Source organism: Agelaius tricolor, unplaced genomic scaffold (assembly GCF_023055355.1).
Source record: "Agelaius tricolor isolate 1412-34295 unplaced genomic scaffold, bAgeTri1.0.p SCAF_5, whole genome shotgun sequence".
Taxonomy (NCBI): Eukaryota; Metazoa; Chordata; class Aves; order Passeriformes; family Icteridae; genus Agelaius; species Agelaius tricolor.
Genome location: NW_027269265.1, coordinates 10079429 through 10093705, shown reverse-complemented (window position 1 = coordinate 10093705; position 14277 = coordinate 10079429). Strand labels below are relative to the sequence as shown.

The 14277-nt window shown below is 37.5% G+C and overlaps 2 protein-coding genes across 2 annotated transcripts in view; one reads left to right on the top strand and one right to left on the bottom strand.

The window, feature by feature from the left end:
- Window positions 1-328: 328 nt before the first annotated feature.
- Window positions 329-2006, bottom strand: RD3L (RD3 like). The gene is made up of 2 exons (XM_071426333.1): window positions 1707-2006; window positions 329-871 (listed from the first exon to the last, which is right to left on the bottom strand). Exons 1-2 carry the CDS (start codon window positions 2003-2005, stop codon window positions 574-576), a joined length of 597 nt encoding a protein of 198 aa, XP_071282434.1. The 5' UTR covers window position 2006; the 3' UTR covers window positions 329-573.
- The window catches only part of TDRD9 (tudor domain containing 9), a 61975-nt gene continuing 48656 nt past the window's right edge, over window positions 959-14277 (top strand). Inside the window, exons 1-2 of the mRNA XM_071426332.1 lie at window positions 959-1105; window positions 11342-11448. Coding sequence (XP_071282433.1) covers window positions 1056-1105; window positions 11342-11448 — 157 coding nt within the window. The 5' untranslated portion in view covers window positions 959-1055. The remainder of the gene's footprint in view (window positions 1106-11341; window positions 11449-14277) is intronic.

Genomic DNA, 14277 nt, shown 5'->3' with positions numbered 1-14277 from the left:
ATGTGCAGAGTATAGTTTAGAAAAAAACATAGAAATAGTACATGCAGCTGAGTTCTGTCAGTGTTTACATGCAATTATTCTTGAAGTTAAGAAATAATTATTCAGCTCCAAAAAGTATTTACCGGTTTATTTAACTGATGTTATATTAAACCATTTCTTTTACACAGTATAAAGTTCTCATAGAGCCTAAAAACTATGTGACAAACACAGAAGTTTTGCCTAACACTCTGTGGATTGATGCTGTTTCAAAATATGCAGAGCAATCTTTTTTTGTTATTTAAATACTTCTAGCTCTATATGGCTGATAATTAAACTGCCTCAGATTTTTTTTCAGAAACCTCTACATTTTTTTTAAAAGGTGGCTTCAAACACAACAGCTCTAAGAAACTATAAAGGTAAAAGGTGAGTTGATACCTAAGTTACTGCATACCAGCTATTACAAAGGATTTTAATTCCTAAACTTGGAATAAAAAGGGGAGGATGCCACATTTCTTACTCCTGTGTGTCTTGATGGCAATTACAACAAAGGAATGTGGATGGCTACATAACTTTTTGAAAGTAACACAAACCAACTTAACTTGATGGGTAGTAATAGGGTAGATTCCAGATCCTGTGAGAGAAGGTGGGAAACATGCTTTGTGTGTTTTTGTCGACATAACTTGAAACCGTGGGGATTTCATCTTTGTCCGACTTGTTGGAGCTGTCACCACGCAGACTGAAATGTTCAGGGCAATTTGTATTCCATGCATCTACCAGCTGCTCTGCTTGGTTTTCTCTCTCAATGGTGGTAAGAAAATCTTTTAAAACTTGCTTGAATATGTAGACTATTTCCCATGGTAAAACATCATTTTCTGCCAAAACTTCCCGAAATCTAGAAAAAAAAAACAAAAATTGAAATCTAATCATCGGCACTGAAAACTTTTCTCTTTCCTCTCTGGTCATTTGGGGGTGGGGAAGGAGGAAATGACTTGAGTTCTAGTGTCATTTTTTTCCTTGCTGCCACATTTCCCCACTCACCTCCCCCAGAAGATTGTAAGAGGAAAAGAGCTCTAACAATGCACTGGATGTGCTCCAGCTATTGTGGATTGAAAGCAGTTGTAATTGGGTAGGCTTTTTTTTCCCCTTTTTTTTATTCCTTGGCCCATCTGGGTAACTTGATTTAAACTGACTTTGCCCTTAGGTGTATTCTGGGCTTTAAAAGGCAAATGGACTTGTTCTGTCGTTTCTGAGTCCCTAGAAAATGTACTTAAAATGCAGGCATAGGAGATTTTTTCTTCATAAAATGCATGGAGGGATTTTTTTTTTAATTTATACTGATTTTCAAGTTTTTAGGAGCTTTCTGGCATTGTAGACAGTAAGGTTGGATTTCTGCATAATGGTGCATTGCATTAGTTGTTTTATTTGATTTTTAGTTACTGGGTTGCTATTTAATAAGTAGTAGGGATAAGTAACAGGAAAAATGGGAAGTATTGAAGGGTCATATGAAATTTCCTTTGTTTGGATTAGACCAGGAAAATCCTGATTTAAAACTTCCTTCAAGTGCAACATATTAAAGTGAAGGTGTAATTTCTAAAACTGTACAAATGCTCTCCAGTTGCTGTCATTGCTACTTTGGAAGAGCAGAGCCAAATATGAACTTTGATTAGGTAGAGAAACATCTTACTTGTGATAGAGAACTCGGCGTCAGGGAAATACGGAACAATTACCTGCTGAGAACAGTTCCTGTTTGGCAAGGCTGGATTTGAGAGCACAGAACTTCAAGCTGTCGTTGCTCAGTAGCTGGAATTGTTGCTTGAGGGTTTTGATAGTTCTTGAGCCAGTTGTAATCCATGCCAGGTTTCTGGACTTTTTGTTCATTTTCAATCTCTTGCAGTAATCTTTCACGCTCCTTCAGGTGCCATTTCAACTCCCTCAGCAGGGTTTTTGTAACTACTTCTGATCCAGGACATCTTGTGGATTTGAAGGAATCAGTTTTTGACCATTTCATCCAGCCAAAAAGTGGCATTTTTAAGCTGGGGAGAGGAAAAAAAAAATTTTGCTTGTCTGTCTAACTGATTAGTTCTTTTTACCTGTAGACTTCTTTCTTAGGAACTGAATGGTTGAATGAAACTTTATTAATGATTAGAGTAGTTTGCTGTACAAAATCACCAGGCCATGATGAAATATGACAAGTCTTGCACCTTACAATATTTCCTGTCTCTTTTCTGAGTTAGCATACTCTGTGGAATTTACAGCATCTGAAAGTACATATCTGTCACCTTGAAAACATTTCATATTTTATCCATAGTATACATGATTTAAAAACAGGGAGGAAACCCCTAAACCCCATCACGCAAGCTAACAAAGAACCCCTCAAACCTCACAAAAAAGCCAACTAAATAAGAACAGTCCATTCCAAGAAAATACAAACTCCCAAACTTCAAAAATTTGAACTTACACATATATTTAAAAATGAAATTAATTAATTAGTAGTTAAGTGCTGCAACTCTGCTTGACCTGGTTTTACAACTTATGTATCAATTTTTATTTTAAATATTTTAATTATTGTTCACATAATCTGGAGACAGAAATCTGGTAGAATAGACTTCTGATTTGTACTTTGTAACAAATCATGCACGTACAAGCATGCAAATTAGAATAAAATAACATAAATTACCTTAGCAGTTGTCTGTGAACAGTGTTGTTTCAGGTGAGTTTGCTTGAAGGTCTCTTATTCTAGCATATCCCGTTTGCAGGTTCTTAGTACTGCTGGAAGAAAACAAGGGGTTTTTCTCTTTTTTCTATTTTCTTTTTTTTTTTTTTTTTCATTTACTCAAACTGTGCCCAGAAAAAATGACTTTCTGTACTGAATATGACAGTTTAAGTTTTTCTGCTTTTAAAGGTTCTTTTTCATCCTCTGTACTGGAGAGAAGCAGTAATCCATTTAACCTAACATGGTCTCTCAAATACTTTCTCCCAAGTCCATTAAGATCTCCTACCTTTGAATTGAGTTCTGCCGATGGCAGCAATTTGAAAAAAGATGGTAACAATTTCAAATGCTTGTTGCTAAATCCATCCAAATGTATTGTTGGTAGTGAGATGAATAATGATAGTCTGAAGCAACTACAGACGTGCTTGTAGCTGAAGTTAAGGCTGTCGTATGATGTGATGCTTGGCTGTGCATAGCTGTAGGTCACAGTTTAGAGCTGTATTTTTATGCCCGTAGAGTGCTAAAAATAACTATGTTGCTTTTATCATCAAACTAAACTTTCAGGCCATTGAGATGCTGGAAGACTTATCTCCCATTAGAGAGGGATCAGGCTGTTCTGCTGTCATTTTTAAACAGCTAAGAATAGTTTTTCTCTAGTAAAGATCATCTAAAGCTTTTGTTAAGTGAGTGTTGATAGAAAAGAGGTATTTGACAGTTGCTCAGGATTTTGTCGCTACATTAAATGTTTCTTCCAGCTGAATTTCTTCAATCTCATGGTTCTATACATTTTCATTACTGTGCATAGCTGTTAGCATTTTTAATTAACATTTCAAATGTGTTTAAAGAAGCCAGACTGTAACACCTACAGTTTGCCATGAAAGACACTGTAATCTAATTAAAGGAATAGAATGATAAGGAGATGCAAATTGAGGTCAAACTGATCTAAAAAGCCCAGAATTGTAAGTCTTACCATAGACATTGCTTCTCTCTCAAGTGGCTGTCAGCTGCCTGCTCCTTGTTTCCTTGATGAATGTTTTGATCATATCCATTTTTAAGGTTCATTCTCGGGGATGGCACTGTGCACACTAAAGGTCGCTGAAGGAGCCATTTTCCATTCCAGTTATCCGGTCTCTTCCTATTAATCTAAACAGGAGCCATGGTATAAGAAACACTGCCTTTCTTCTTGCCCTTGTTCTAACCACTGTCTGTGCCCCTCTTCAGTATTTTTCATCCCTACTTTTCCCCCTCCACGGGTGTGTTGAACAGTTGGGAGAACAAACGTTCTCTAAATTTGTTCTAGATGTCATACAACATAAAGGATGACGTGTATGGCTGTTATTAAAGCTGATACTACTTATACATTGGAAAAATTCAAATGTCAGTATTAATCCTCTTCAACTGGAAGGTTTTCACATTGCATTGGATGTGGTACTATGAAAAAGGAAGGCAGCTAGGTTTATGATGACAGAACTGTCCTGACAGATTTTCAGATAAAATTAAAATGCTCCTTGCCACCTCCTTTACAGCACAGTTAACATGTCACCACTTCTTTCCACTGTATCAATCTGCAAGTAAACTGCTGTACAGTGTATAACCATTATCATGTCTTTGCAAATTAGAGATGTATACTGGAAGGTGTGCAAAGTCATTAAATGAGAAATCTACAACTTTTATTTTTCAACCTAATCTTTGGTTGCATCATTGAAGATTCAAGGCAGGATCCTCAGGACCATATGTATTTTTCCATTGGTAGGAGAGCATTGAAGCTGAAAATTTCTATTGCTTCTACTTTTGTATGCAGTTCAGGTGTGTGAAGAGATGACTGCTTATGTGGAGCTGGCTGTGGACACTGGAATTCAAAAGTAGGGTGGTAGTTTATGCAGTTTGTAGCCCATGGTTAATCCTGGAAACTTTGTTAAGAGTCAAAATTCTACCCACTGTCTCTAATCCTGGATCTAAAGTGCCGTGTCAGGGTGAAAATTTTGGCTTGACTTTGCTGATATTGGGTCTGTTCCCTGAAGGCACTGGGAAGTTTGTCTTTATTTGTAAGATTACTAATTATGTCTCAGTGGTAAACTCTGTCCATCTCCAGTCAGAACAAGGAGCATTCCCTGGTGTGTGTGGCAGAACAGCTCCCATAGTAAGGTGCTGGCTTTATTCTGTTGCTTTCTTTTATCCTGAATATAAATTATACACAGCTCTATTTACTTCTTGATTTTCCAAGGTGTATTTAGGGAGTCTGTTATTAGTTCTTATTTGTCTGAGGTGAAAGGATTGTCAGTGTGGGGTTAGTACCTGTCATGTGAAAAGAGTTCCTCCTAAGGTAATGTGTGCACCCACAGTGATTGGTTTGTTCTGGGTATGGTTTGTATTGAAGAGCTGCAACCCAAACCCAGCATTCTTGGAAGAACCCTAATTTTTGGAGTGGTTTTGTTCTGCCATGTGGGTGGTTTGGTGTGAAGGAGTGGAAGTATGGTTAATGGCTCTAACTATTAACCTGAAAATATCTGGTACTTTAAATTTCATCTGTTTGGGGAATTCCTCTTTTGTCTCCTCCTGTTTGACATCACAAATGTGAGGGAGAGCTTGAAAATGAAGATGTAACTTGGAAGTATTGCTTTTAAATTTGGTGGGTTTTTTTTTGACAAAGCCAGTTTGAGTAGATGTTGGTGCTGAAGAGCAGTTTGTTGAAAACCAGCTCCATTTAACCAAATATTACACTGATGTGAGCATCCAGACATGATATATGGTGAGAATGGTTGGAGGAGAAGCTTCTTATTCTTTTCTTTGGGAAATTTTATGGCATCTGTACCATGTGAGATGCTGTTGACTGTAGTAGTTGAAAGAAGCAAGAAGTACAGCTCTCTTTATGAATGAGACTCAATGTGACATTGAGAAATTCTTAGTTGACAAAAGTGCTGCTAGCAGATCATGAGCATTGCTACCTAGCTAACGTTTCAGCACATTGGTGTAGCACTGCATGCTCCATAATTCTTCCCAGTATCTGTTGATGATAATCAAATACTGTGGTTTGCTGCCATAGATTCTGTGTGAAGGGCTGGTGATTGCTGGATGTTAAGCCCAGTAGACACCTAAGCTCCACACAGGCCCTTGCTTACCTGCTATTCCTCCTCAGGGGAACAGGGAATGAGGAGTGGAACAGGAAAGAAAAAAACTTGGGTTCAAAATAAAAGCTGTTTTAAAAAGTTGAACAAGAGAGAAAGAAAACAAACAAACAAAAAAGTGATGCAGAGGCAGCCCCACATCACCTCTCATGGGCAGACCAATGCCCAGCCAAGTTCTCAGCAATAGATGGCAAGCTGAAATGAAACCCCACTCTTCTCCCTTTTTGTTGCTGAGCATGTCACTAAATGGCATCTCTCTGGTCTGTGTTGCCTTCCTGGTTGTGCCCCTCCCAAACTCTTGTGCACCCACCAGCCTATTTATGGGGAGCAGGGGAGGATGTAGTGTGAGAAACAGAAAGGTCCTGGATGCTGTGCAAATGCTGTTCTGGAGTAACTAAAACATTAATTTTCAGAAGTACTGATTTGGTCACAATTCTAAAACAGCATCATAGTGCTGCTGTGAAGAAAACCCCATCCCAACCAGGTCCAGAACAGTTACAAAGGAAGGTTTACAATGCTCCCATCATCTGGGCAGAGAGAGATTTCAAAAATAATTTATCCACAGCTAGCAGGTTGGATGGTTTCCTTTAATTTATAATGCAGTGCTACTTTAAGAGCTTAATCAACTTTGTAGTGTATTTTTCTTTTGATTTGACAGAACAACTCACTCTGGCTGTTTTGGGCAGCAGACAGATGGTGAGTCTACCTCTTCTGACCACTTGAGACAGCATTTGACTACTCCTTGTGGTTTTTTTAACAGTTATGAGCAACATTTGCTATGAGCCTACTCAAGAGGCCTCTTGATAAGACTCCTTATTTGGTCTTTTGCTGTGACAGTGAACAACAGAATAATTTTCTTTCAGCAGTGTTAGCTGACAGAAGTTTCTGTAAGCTATCATTGCATCCTGGTGCTGATATGAATAAAACCAGGAAGTGTTTGAAGCTGATTTCTTCCACTTGGACTGTCTGTAGCATTAATGTCTCTGGTGCTGATGACACATCACTAACAGGCAGGGGAGTTACCGGCATCCATTTGAAATTGAGGCAGTCCTGCTCTTAATACTAATCTTCAAGAGCATTCTTCTAAATTCAGAGCAGTCTCTTACTTGCATTTTATTTTTCTCAGAGATTTGTTTAATCTGGATTTTACCAAGTTGGTAACCAAATGCAGGAAGGGAAGCTCATCAGCAGCTCATCTCCTAGAAGAGTCCAGTTCTTTGAAGCCCAGCCCACTGACATAAAATCCCAGGGTAGAAGACAGTAAATTGGAGGATTTGGGCTGTTTTATCCTGGCATTTATGCTTTTTATGTTTCTTGGATTTTAACTGTTGATAAGGGGCAGAGCTATTAGTTTGACATATGTGAAATATTTCTGAGTTACTGAGTTTCCATAGTCTATCCAAATCCAAATATTAGCATTTGAGTTTTTCAGGATTTTACAAAGTTGTTGTAATGCTCTCCCTCTCTCTTCCCCCCCCCTCCCCAGCTAGTTAAGGTTTTAAAACAGGCAATCTGAATTACACCTGAGGAAGAGCAGTGCAAGCCTTTTAAAATGCTTAAATATGAAGATTTTATCACTAAATCTAGGAAGTTTCATTTCAAAACTGCTCTCTTACTGGGAAAAAAGCATGCACCTAACTGATTCTTAAAGTCTTGAAATAACAAGTAACGAGTTAGTGAAATCTGTATTTTAGTTTTTAATATGTTACTTTTATTCTGAATTCTATTAATAGTCTGTTTTCGCAGATGAAATGTAGATTTTGAATGACAGTACATGATTTAATTGAAGTTAGTGTATTTCTGCAGGTAGAACCAATCTTTGGTATAGAAAGCCAGCTTCCATTTGGAAGAAAAGTAATTTTTAGTATGTCCTTCAGTAAACCCAGTGGAAGGTTATTTACTGTCATGGCAAATGTTCAGTTACGTAAAGTGTCACATTACTTTAGTTTCAGAAGAGAAGCTTTGAAACAGTCTACTGTATATCTCTTACTAAAATTGTACAGCAAAATATTGCTCTGTATGTTATGAGGCTAAGTGTTTTGTTCAAGTGATTTCCTCCCTCCCCAAAGATCTGTAAATAGGTGAATAGTTTGTGTGCGTGACAGAAGCCATGACTTGGGGCAGTCATTCTCTTGTGATCTGTGAAATGGGTGACACTAGCTTTATGTTCAACTTCTAGTCCCATGTGCACAGGATTTTTTGTGTTAAATGAGGCAGAACATAAATAAGCAGAAAGTACATCTATAAGAATTTTTGAAAACTCTGTCCCAGGAGACTTTGATGTTTGATTTTTGTCCCTGAGATGGACATGTTCTAGAAGTTACATGGCCTTGAGTAGAAGCTTCTACCTCAAAATTAATAGAATGTTTTTTAAAAGTTAGATAAGTAAGCATCTTAACCCTTGGAATTTCATTGCATGCTTGGATATTTTCTTTATACAGTCAGGTATGCTGCATAAGCAATTTAAAATTTTTTTTTCAGGGAATAAGACTGCACGTGTCTGTTAGTTTAATAAAGCTTTTTTCAAGCATTTCTTCTAGAAGTGTTAACTATGTTCAGTGTAGGCATTGGCATTACAGTTATGTCATTGTAAAAGGCCAAACAAATTACCTGTCACAGCTGGGCAATTGATTCTATTTTTGGCAGTTAAGTGTATGCCAAAATTCTTTGGTTATTATTTCAAGTGCTCAAATGCAAATATTTACTCAATATACTTTGTTATGATGCCTTGTTGCCTTATTAAAGGTCATTCTATAACTTGAAGAAAGACCTTTCTCTAACTCAATTTGTGTAAAGAAAGGCACCTCAGTGTATTTGAAAGCATTTACAATTGAAAGTGTCAAAAATTTTTGGTGTTAAACTGTGTTTCCCTTCTCTTAATTCCCCTGAAGTGGGGATTCATAAGGAGAATCCAGAAAATTCCCTTTGTTTGCATTGCTGGTTTCTAGCCTGGAATGGATCTGAATTTCTGAATCTTGTTACTCTTTTGCTGTCAGCAAATTTTGCTGAAAATGATTAGATTTCCACCTAAGGGAAATTTCTTGCTATTTATCCAGGTATATAGGAGGATACCTCCCACTAATGGTGTATTAATTATTACTTGGAAGGACTGTATCATTCTGGTGATTTAGGAGAGCTCCAGGGGGCTTTATAGTAATTTTTTTCCATTTTGCTTGAAACCCCCCATTATTCTGTAAGCTTTAAATTTTATTAATGCAGAAAAGTACATAATTAAAGCATCAATAAATGGTATAGAGAAGCTTATTTGTTCATTTCATATTCCCATATGTAATTTTCCAGTTGCATATGATTTTCCTCAAGACTGGAGCCTGATTTGGTACGTCAAGTGCACAATGTTTATTCCTAATGACTGGCTATTAAATATCTTGTTTATTCATTGTGTAGCCTGAGGTTCATTTACTGCATGCTGTTTTCTGAAGACAGAAAACCTAATTCTTGAAATAAAATATTCAGCTGTCCAAACAAAAAAAAAAAATTCATCTTTTCTTGCAAATGACTGAGGTCACGCTATCCTCGTTTTCCTCAAGCTGTACAGGCAAAGGTTGAAAGCTCACACACATGTATACATACATAAACATTTCTGGGAGGCTGTTTTGAAATGCTTAAGACTTAAAGTTCCAAGAGATATAATTAATAAGTTTATTTGTATATTTATGTAGTTATTACTGTTTCTTATCTGTTCATTAACTGATTTCAGCTCCTGCTTAGATGCTGATGTATCTGCAAGGTTTAACTGCAAGCAAGGAGCACAGTCCTGCCTCTCCCAGCCTTAGTCCCTCAGTGGGAGCTTTCTGTTGGTGATTTGCTTGCTGTTGCTCCAGGCTCTGACAGTCAGGCAGTACCTGCTCCTCTGTGACAGCCCTGCCTGCTTGCCCTGCATGGGTTCTCTCCTCATGGAGAACCTAAGGACAAGTTGCATTTACTGCATAACCTGGTTTTGTTTTGAGAATGTGTGTGTCCAGTGTATTCAGTGAGGCTGCAGGTTTATGGAAGTGAAAAAATAATTGGTTATATGAGTAAAAATCTGTGTAGTATGTGCATACAATGCTGCCCAAGTGAGAGTGTGCAGCCAAGCTTCATTATGGTATTTTCAGCTACCGAATGCTTGACTTTGTTAGCATCATTGAATTTTTGGGTTTTATTTGTGTTTAAAATACACTCAGTGGAACAACCTACATTGCAAACAGTCAGACATCCTGTGTATGAATATTTCTACATATTTTCACAGATTCAGACCTTTTGAGGAGTGTTTTAGAAGGGTTTGAGTGATGAAGTTGGCTGTTGGCAGCTGTTGCTCATGTAGCCATTTTGCAGAGGGGTGCAGTCCTGCTGAACCTTGCATTAAGAAATACTCGAGGTCTGGGGGAAATTGCTGTCGCTCTATGCCTAAAATATTGTTAAAATTGGATCAGAAGCTATCTCCTAGTTTGTTGGCAGCACTAGGTGATAAATACTTGGTGTTCTGTTCTGAACTGGGCTGAGTGAATTGTCTGTAGCAGAGCCAAGCTGGCAGAGTTTGCCTTGGCAGAGAAGGTAAGTGCTCAGTGGCACCAAAATCTTGGGAATTTCCCTCTGTTGAGGGCTGTGTGCCATATTAAAAATCTCATGTAGTTTTCAGTGTCACTGTTTCTGGGGTCAGCATTGCCTATTTTTTGGGTCAAGAAATAAACACTTACACAACACTACCCTTTCATAAAACTTAGATTTGCTGTGCCTTCATGAATTGCTGCATACGTAAGGCTTGCACAGGGCCCAGAGTTGAAGTTAATGTGCTGTAGTTTCTATTTTATTTAAAAAAAATCACTTTTGATGTTTTCAAAACTTTTCTATGTTTAAGTTCACCTGTGATTTTAATAACCATGCAGTCATTGTGTACATGTTACTTTATTCTTTAGCGAATTTCATGGGAATTTCTTCACACTGTTTATGTAGAAGACACTTCTGAAAATCTCACTTCATTACATTTATATCATGATTAACTTTTCTTGTGTGTAACAGATTTCCATCAAATTTAGTGATTATTCAATGAATGTTAATTTTTTTTGCTGACCACCATCATTTCTTGGCTTACTGTCAAAATTTTTTTCTTAAAAGCAGTGAGATGTTTGTGTTTCCTCCTGTCCACTTCACCTGTCTCCAGGGAATCGTGCAAGAATTACATGTATTTTCCCAATTGTACATGTCAATAATTGAAGAAACAGAGCTACTTCATTTTTGTTCAGAAGAAATTGTAGTCTTTCATTAGAAGAGAAATTCCTAGGTATTGAAGCCTTACAGGATGGTTTTTTGGGAGTTCAGTCTTTTTGGGTCTAAACAAAAAGATGGAATGTGGCATTTTCCTCAGGCTAGGATCTAAATGCATAGACTAATTTTTTTTCTGAAGTTTGTTCATTGAGGTAGTTCCTGCATAACATAGAGAACTTCCTATATAATGGTGTTATTTCCAGAGATCCCAAAGACTTGTATTAGGAAGCAATTATTGATTTATTATTTCTTTCCTCTTCAGATTGCCTATCTCAGAGAACATTGGAACTGAATATGCTAAAAAATGCAGACAAGCAGAGGAACGAGAGCTGAATGTAGCTGGAAATTATCAGCTTGTCTATAAACCAGGTAAAAAAAAAAGAAAAAAATTATTTCATTCCTATTATAAACTCAGATATACCTGTCCTTTTTTCCCCTGTTGTCTTTATCCTATCTCCCTCTCTAAATTGAATGTACTTGTTTGCTTATTGATTTATGTGCATTAGTTTGTTATAGGTAAAGCATGATATTAAAAAGTCAACTTATTTTCTGGAAACTACAATGTATAATGCTGTTGCACAGGTAAGTGTTCATACATCTGGCTTGTTGTGCTGATAAATGTAGATATAGGATTAAAATGAATCTGCAAGGACAAGATACCACTCATTAGATTCATGCCTTTGTTCTGTTTTCCCATTTTCTATTCATATTTCTCTGTGTACTTGATTGTTGCTTTGAGCTGCCTTTGGAGAGAATTTCAATTGCACTTCTTTCCTAGGAGCTCTGGTAAAAGCACTGTGAGGCTGACTCACTTGTCAGGGCAGCTCAGCTTCAAACTCTTACTGTGCCTCCTAATTTCCAGATTTGTTAATGTAGCTGATTTCCTGAGAAAAGGACATATGTGTTTTATCTGTTCTCTCTGTCATTCTCTTAATACTTTCTGTATACCTTTGCTGGCATACCAAAATATGACAAATAGAAAAATTTTTCAGAAATTACTGTCTTTCAGTGCCTCTGCAAATTCTCTGGCCTCTGGAACTGAGGCTGATGAAGCCACTTGTGGGATTTGTCATCAGCTGAGATGCAGTAGGGGCTCATGGCCAGCTCACCATGTGCAGTGCACCTTGTTTTCTGTCCTAACCACAAAATACTCTCTTGTTCCCTTGATGTTGCAAAAAGTTTGTGGGAGAGGAAGTATTAAAAGGTGGAAATGGGGCAATAAAGAGACTGGAAGGAGCTTCCAGTGTTGTCATTCAGGAATGACATTTCCCTAGTTCTTCATGTGCTTTACTAGCAAAGGAGAGACAGCAACAAGTTGAGTAAGATTAAGTTCTGTAGATTTCTTTAATAATACAGTGGTATTGATTGATGCAAGGACATACCATAGCTTATTCAGTGTCTTTTGCCTACTAAATCAGAATCTTGTATAAAATAGACTAGCAACTTTAGCAGCACTGGTGGCCTGCATGACTTTGAGTGGGACTGATGCTAGCAGTGTTCTTTCTGTAAAAGAAACAGGATTATAACTTAGGCTGTTTAGGAAATATTTCTGTGTAGTCATCCTGGTGCTTTATTTTATAAATACCTGTTTTCTCTTGGTCTACCCTAAAATATTTGTCTTTGAAATTTCACCTTCTAGTATTTACTCTTGCCTTCCTGTTGTAACTTACTGAAACAGCATCTAGTTGGCAAACAACCATAAACATTACTAAAGTATTGACATATTACATAATCTCTAATTATTAATGCATTAGATATTTTCCTCAGTTTCTTGCCCCCCTTTCCTTCCCCCTGTTCTGTTCTTTGTCTGTCTCATTGTCTGGAGTCTCAGTTGCTTCAGGAGCTGTTCTGTGCAGTGTTGATGGCTGCCTGCTCTCATCAGTGCTGTGCTGCCAGCAGTGTGTGATCCCATGGCAGACTCCAAGCAAACTGGATAGTGACAGGACTGGAACATTCCTAAGGCAGTCTGAGGCTGAGCTGCCAAATCTCACCTAGATGTAGAATAACATAAAAGCTTCAGAAAATCCTGCTTCTACTGCCCTTAACTTTGACTTACAGGCAGACTCAGAAATACTGTGTTAGGACAGTAGAATGAAAAAGCTCAGTAAGTGAGCATAAGAATTGTAGTGTTAATTTTATAGCTTATAAATGTGTATGTTGTTCTACATTTGAGACTGCTTTAATGTAGTATGCTTGTCATTCAGATTTTAAGAGCTTTCAGATGTATTTGTAACTATCAGCTATATTGATCTGAAAGTTTGTTTTCCTCAAGAACATGGGAACTGTCATAAATGATCAAGGACTTTATCTAGATCGGGACCTGTGAGTTGAGGTGTGTTGAATACAAATGTAGTCAAGAAATAACCTTCACAACATGGAAATGAGAAACTGATTTTTTCTGAAGGCTCTGAATTGGTACCCCTTTTGTAGCTTCTTTCTCTGAGTTGCTGTTCTGACTGTAGGCAATATTTTTTGTGCAAATTGATAGCCTTTTTTAAATCTTGCAGTTACTGAAACTGCTTGTGTTTGTACTACTTGTGCCTTGTTATTTGATGAAGTTCTATCGAGTTTAAATCTTGTGCTTTCCAATTTCTTTGAAAGAGCATATGCTTTCATGCTGAGATGACAAACAGAAATGCCTGATCTGCTTCTCTGTTGGGGAAACAGATCATCAGGGAGCTGCATTTAGAGTTCTGGCTTCTGCAGAGCATGGTAGAAACGATACTGCTGTGCAAAGGAAGTTGAAGTGATTAAATAAAAGCAGAAGAAAATTCTTTGTCATTACTGTTACCCAAAACAAGCAGAGCATTAGCAGTTCTTCCCTGTCCCACCAGGTTTGTGTGGCATTTGGTACTGGCTCTTCCAGTTTCACACACTTTGGATTCAGTGAGGTCATGGGGTGTTGTGCAGAGGGAAACCTGCCAGAGCTGGGTGTATGAGACACTTAACCCTTTATTCATCTTGTAAAATTTTTTTTTTACCAAATTTAGGAATTCTGAACTCTATAGACTAGAGCTTTGCACTTCAGAAAGCTTCTAAAAACCTTATTTTCGTGAAGCTTTGTGGATGGCAGATTTTTTTTTTCCTCTGTCTTCATGATTTTCGTGCCTATAAATGGATATCTTTTGGAAGTCTTCCATTTCCCACCTGAAGTAATTTCTTTCAGAGAAGAATAAATTTAAACACTCTTTCTGATAT

What these genes read in the sequence shown, in the direction of transcription:
- RD3L (XM_071426333.1), bottom strand. Translation starts at nt 2,005, where the DNA reads ATGCCACTTTTTGGCTGGATGAAATGGTCAAAAACTGATTCCTTCAAA. An exon ending in ACAGGAACTGTTCTCAGCAG is followed by an intron (nt 872 to 1,706) that starts GTAATTGTTCCG and finishes TTTTTTTTCTAG; the next exon opens with ATTTCGGGAAGTTTTGGCAG.